The sequence below is a fragment of the Humulus lupulus genome, chromosome 3 (genome assembly GCF_963169125.1).
Source record: "Humulus lupulus chromosome 3, drHumLupu1.1, whole genome shotgun sequence".
Lineage (NCBI taxonomy): Eukaryota > Viridiplantae > Streptophyta > Magnoliopsida > Rosales > Cannabaceae > Humulus > Humulus lupulus.
In genome coordinates, this window is record NC_084795.1 from 281578910 (window position 1) to 281585478 (window position 6569).

Sequence of the window (6569 nt, forward strand, 5' to 3'; positions counted from 1 at the left end):
ATTGAAAAAATATCCATTTTGTTTAAAGAATCTTGCTTAGAAGTGAAATGAGTAGGTCAAGAATATTCCATTCCAAGCTTCACATATTTTATAATCTAAGAGATGTGCATTTTCTTTGTGTAACACAAGAACTAATGCTCTCATCTCATGTGCATCATTCATCAAAGTCTCAATAGTAATCTAATTAAATAAATAATTCACGTATAAAAATAAAAATAAAATATTTTTCGTAATCACCAATGAAAATTGTACTAGGACGTCTTCCCTTATTTTATAGCAAAAATTGGCACAGATAATTTAAATCAAATAAATGAAAGAAAAAAAATAATAAAAAGAAGATATTAGTCAGCATTATTAATAATTCAAGCCTCAAAAAATTTAGTTCATAATTAAATTCAAAAACACATATTCAAAATCAAAATTGCTCTTACAAACTTAAATGAGATTAAAGAGAAGAAAACAAGACAAAGACGATGAACCAATAATTTTGTGAAGAGGATATATACTAAAAGCTAATAATTTTCATTTAAAAATAAAATAAAATAAGAATGATAATTACAAGGTTGTATATGCATATGGAACTTTGACCATGGAAATTGATTAGAGTCAAAATTGAATTTGATATGATACTTTATTTTATAAAATCAAAAAGTAGTTACAAGACCTATACCTAGCTCCTCTGCGAGCTCATCCCATACCGGAAGAAGTGTTAGCACAACTAGGAAGATAGCCACTGCAACAAACGCTTTCCTCCATGTCCCAACCTCTGTTACATCGTTCAAGCAAGGCTTTTCTGGATCCCTCTGTCCATTTTTCATACAATATAGTTAGTAATTAATATCACAAGAGTGATTGAAGTTTTTAAAATTCTAAACAAAAACCATACACACATTTTCTCATTTTGTAATTTGTGTACCTGACAGAGGAGCACATACAATCCCCATGGAAGCGATAGAGGTCCGCCAAGCTTTCGAAACGAGGAGAAAATAAAAAACATTTAGAAAGAAGGGTTTTTTTTTTCTTTTTCTTTCTTTCATTTTAAGACTGGAGATACTTGTCATGCTGTTGAATAACAAGAAAAAGGGTCTTTGGCGCTATTAGTCCCTGAATTAAACTACTTATTACAATTTGGTCCTGAAAGTTTCAATCTTTAAGCTTCTATTTTTCTAACAATAAAGTATTTAATAATAACAAAAGTTATAAAATTTACGAAAAAAATGCATGTTCTTGATCTGTCAGCATTTAAATGTGTGCAGAAAAATAAATAAATTCTTGCTAATTTATTCAGTAAAAAAGTCAATTTTGTTAGCAAAAAGGACTTTATTACTAAAATATTAAAATTTTAGGGACTAAACTGCTAAATTGTAATAAGTAGAGTATAATTCAAAGACTAATATAGACAAATACCCAAAGCAAAATCATTATGGTAAGGTTCAAAGAGATATTACCACTCCTAATCCAAGCATCGTGTAAGTTGTCAAACCAAAGCCAACTAGAGCATTTTTTCCAAAAGCGCCCTGTGGATACATGTAAATAGATTGTGACAAATGCTCTACAAATTGAAGTAATTCTAATATGGTACTTCTAAGAGGACTTGTAAAGAGTAACATGTATGTTTCTCAAACATGGAACTTCTAAAATAATTTCCTAGATAAATTCATAATACAATTTCAACCTATATACAGGCCCACGGAGAACACTTGCACTCAAATTAAACAAATGATCAACTAATAATTAGAGTGCATAATAATGTGGATATAATCATTGGAATGGTGGTATTTAGATTGACAGTTTTGTCAAGAAACTTGCCACTCACTACAATCACAGGGTTCAAAACATGGCTGCAACTAAAATGCAGATTTGGATATTATGATTTTACATCCAAGCTCTAGAATAGCTGTTGATTACAACTAGGCCTCAATCATATGATTCAAGTGGTTGAGGTAGAAGACACAAAGGAGAATATTACCTGCACGGCTCTTCCGCCGTCAAGACATCCAACTGGAAGCATATTAAAAGCAGTTGTTGTTATGCCACACCTGCAAGATGCAAGAATGGCGTACTATGAAATGCCTATCGCAAATAGGAATGAATCTAAGGATGGCTCGGGAATGTTACATTACCAGCCAGCAATCATAAGAGGATGAATTGCAACCGTTGCAGCATGCATTGCCCTTCACATTCATAATGGTACAAGTTTAATCATAAATGTGATAATAGACAAATAACAGGGACTTTAATTTAAATTACAACATCACCAAAAGATGAAATAAGACTTAGCAGGCTCTCATTAAGATCTCTTTTGAATAATAAACAAACTATTATTTTGGCATAATGAAGATTGAAAAAGAAAACAGGGACATACGCATAACCGAGAGTGGCTCTACTGATGAGCCCAAGAAGCAAAGAGCCTTGAAACAGCATGCTTGGAACCTGCACCAGGTCTCCCGTGGCATCAGGATTAGATGAAAGCAGCAGACCAACAGCAAACATTGAAAAGGACAATGCAGCACCAGAAAATGGCCCCGCAAGTGATATGTCAACTTGTGTACTCCGATCCGGAAGAATGGATTTAAACTGCACATATAAATAGCCATGTCAAAATAAATACATCATCAGAGGGTTAAATGTAGCCATTGATATTGTATTTGATCAAGTTATTGCATCACATAGGACATGAAAAATAGCTATAGTTACAATTAGAGTACAATTTTTGGATTTAAATATGCACAAGGAAGTAGACGAATTCAAAAAACTTAGGACTCAGAATCTAGAATTTCTATAGAAGATTTACATTGATAGTAGTTAATCTCCATTTCTGATGATCTATGGAAATGATTAATTTTCTTATGAACAATAAATCTATATTCTAAAAAACCCCTTCCCAAATCCACTTAGTAGACCAAGTACGAAACTAGAACTCCCACCAAAACCCTACAATCTTAGAAAGCAAGAAACTGGACTATTAATTACGTAGAATGAGCTGCAGAAAATGCAAGTATGTGACAATGATAAATAACAAATTAATAGTCCAGTTTGCTCATGGAGATAGTCGTTTGTACTTTAAAAAATAATAGGGCAGCTCAACAATATAAAGCATTGGAGGTCAAGTCCCTTTCCAATGTCACTATGTAATATAGGGCTCTACCAAAGAAGTAAAGTTATACTTACAACAGGGACAGTGTCAAAAGTCAGAAGGTAAAACATGAGTGAAGATGTTATTGCATGCCTCTCATATGCCAATGTAGTAAAGACATGAATCTTAATCATATATCTTTCTTATAATATTATTAACCTAATAAATTTAGATCTTTCCTTTGATATCACTAAGCTAATAGTTTGAATGCAATTGAACCTAAATGAATAGGCTTCCAATTAAGTAAAAACCTTAAACTAAATAATAAGGACACATAATGAAATTTTCAAAAAGGAGACATGATTCAAATTAGAAAACTCTTACAGTTGATAAAAAATTTCTCAAACAGAAAGAAATTTTAAACAGCTTCTTTTTTGTCTTCTTTCATTTATACTAGTTTTTTCAAAGACAAACAATATTTTTATGATTGAAACACACACACAAAGTAACAACAGAAGAGCAGCAAGAGCATATCCTCAAAAAAGGAACAAAAAGAACATCATTCAAAAAATATTATAAATGATCCTTCCTACTGAAATAATCAAAGTAAAAGCATATATTAAAAACTATTTGGAGGACAAGCCACAAAGGAAATGAAGAAACAATTACATCATGTACGCACCTGAGTGATAGCACCAAAACTTCCGAGGGTGATATTAGGAATGAAGTAAGGAATGCTAAGTTTTACTTTTTTGGGAAATGCAGCCAGAAAGTGCCCAACTTCCTGCACTCAATTGATAAAATGTCAAACAATTGAAATATAGGACTATGTCATAACCCAAAAAGGTTCGCACGAGAACAAAACTAAACAAAAGGTTAGTCACCAAGTTACTCATGATTTTTCTAGAGTAACCTTTCTATGATATTCTCTCTTACTTGAAAAATATAAGACATTTGATTGAAATATTAGACAGGTGGAGCATAAACTGATATACATTATTTTCTAAACTTGTAAAGTTAATGTATTACAATTCCAGCAGTGTTTTTGTCTTATTTCTGTGTTGTAGAGATACAAATCTGGTTTGTTATCTCAAGTTTACAAATAATGTTGGTATTATGTCAAAATGGTATATTTAGGGAAAACCAATGTCGACTGTGACTCTTTTAAATGACCTGTATGAATTTTATTAGTACAAACGAATTAATAATTAAACAAATTATTAAATACAGGGTATTAAACTCTAAAGAAATAAAGTCAAATTTTACTAAAATAGCAGTCAGTTTATTTAGTTTCATCACCTCAGTTGCTATCAATGTAGGGTTCGTGGGCTGGTTAATTTTCTAAATAAGAAGTAATTATCCATAGGTTCAGCTAGGGTTCGAACCCAAGACCTCTTACTCATACACAACTGAACGTATTTGTTTTAGAATCACATGTAGAACAGAATCAGAGAGATGAAAATAATTTACATATTACTATGCCCATGGTCAGCCAGATTGAATGAGACTTGTGTTGTTCCTTTCTATAGTTATTTTTGAGAAAATGAAATCCTACTCACATGGAATAGCAGAACCCCCAACACACCATATGCTAAGGGCAAAGCAGAATCAACAAATGGGAATAACAGCTCCATATCTGGTGCCTCAACTGCATTTGGATCTGTGAAATATTTCACCACCTCTGGTGGAAGACTATTGATCTGTTTAACAAAAAAGTATGTTATTGAGAATAATTAGTAAAATGATATCCATTTCGATGAACCATTTATGTGATAAGGAAAGATACCAATGGTAACATGTAGAAATATCAGAAAGTCTATAAAATATCAGTCGTTATACCTGAGATGCAATTCCTAATTCCACAGAAGAGCCAATTGTAAGAAGGAATAACAAGAGAGCTATTACATATTGCCAAAGTGTCGTTGGACCTGGTTCTGAGACTTCTTTCTGCAGCAGGCCAAAGCTAACACGTGGCCCTCCACGTGGGTCTGGACCTTCTGAGTTGGGTTCTTCCACCATAAAAAGGTTGTACTTGTCACCAGTGACCTCAACCAGCTGACTTTGGAGTTTGGCAAACACTTCTTCTCTGTTCCCCCTCAAATTCCCAACAAAAAGAACACCCTCACCAAGGTCTCCAAAAGGCTCTTCTTTGGTCACCCAGAATGTAGAATACCCGAAGAGCTTGTCCTTAATGAGCTTTACATCTGCAGGATCAACCTTCTCTGGTCCAAGAAGCTCCATCAATTTAAAAGAGTCAACTTGGAAATTGCTGTAAGCTGGTCCAAATGATGGTGGTGTTGGTGGCTGAAGAAGGAATATTTTGATAGATTAGGGTCAGCTTTTCCATCGTTTTATATTTGTTGATGTATGCAAACAAATTCAGCTATCCTCTTTCTCCCAATGTCCTATTTCTCATTATTGATATCATTATATCATAGAGTAACATGTAGGCATATCAGGATGCTCAGTGCTAATCAGTTACCTTGCAAGAAATAATCATGGGCAGTATATGGTAGATTAGTTACAACCATATGCTTCTCTCGGGGAATAAGAAAAACTAAAAAAGAGCAAACAATCTCCCAAATAAGATAGTTTTGCTTTAGACTGCTATCAAGTAATTTTCCCAAATAAGTTAAAAGTGAAACTACAGAACCTTATGTTTCAAATCACACTTCACTTTCACTATAGTAAACTAAATTACTAAAGCACTATTTGCCAGGAAAAAAAATTGATAAGGGAAATGACCGAGGAAAATATTTTGCTAAATAGTTTCTTTCGCAACTTACATCACTTACATCTTTGTCAATCTAACAGTGAAGAAAAATGAAAAATCCAAACTCTCACTGAATTTACATCCCTAAATTTCCTCCTTCAACCCTCTTTATAATGAAAATCCCATAAATCTTGCTTTTCCCTTTCGTCCTTAAAATCGCGTTTCGAACAGACCATAAGGAATAACAAAAGTAGAAATTGGTTTTGCTAAGTCCATAATTCCATTCAAGCAACACAAAAAAAAACAAAATTCTTGAAATAGATACTTACAATAATACTGCTGAATATAGATAAAGGATAACGAAGAGAAAAGATACCCTGGAAGAAACCGGAGCAGGCTTCTCGGACTCAAGCTTTGTCTGCGGTGTCTCTTCGGCCTCTTCCGGGGGTTCCGTTGTCGCCGTTGTCGAAGTGGTGGAGGCTGCGGAGTCATTTGAAGTGGAGGTAGAGCTCTTAGTATCTTCGGCACCATTGTCATTGTCATTAGTACTAAAACACCTAAACCTATCGAAATTTCTCAAGGAGAGGTGAGCTCGGTCCCTTCGAAAGCTTTTTCTGCAGAGCAAGCATGGATTCCTGCCTCGCTTGGGGTCGGAGAAGAGAATTCTAGGGATTTGGCGAGGTTTGAAGGTGAAATCCACTGTGTTGAAGCAGAAACCGGTGAGAGTTGCCATGGAATCGAAGCTTAAGAAGTCGTTTTTGGCTCTGTGGCAGAGTTATA

General features: G+C 34.0%; 1 protein-coding gene across 1 annotated transcript; it reads right to left on the minus strand.

The window, feature by feature from the left end:
• Positions 1–503: 503 nt before the first annotated feature.
• LOC133824700 (probable zinc metalloprotease EGY1, chloroplastic) lies at positions 504–6569 on the minus strand. The gene is made up of 10 exons (XM_062257667.1): positions 6166–6569; positions 4916–5380; positions 4636–4776; positions 3759–3860; positions 2366–2577; positions 2124–2174; positions 1970–2039; positions 1449–1517; positions 917–967; positions 504–803 (listed from the first exon to the last, which is right to left on the minus strand). Exons 1-10 carry the CDS (start codon positions 6520–6522, stop codon positions 645–647), a joined length of 1677 nt encoding a protein of 558 aa, XP_062113651.1. The 5' UTR covers positions 6523–6569; the 3' UTR covers positions 504–644.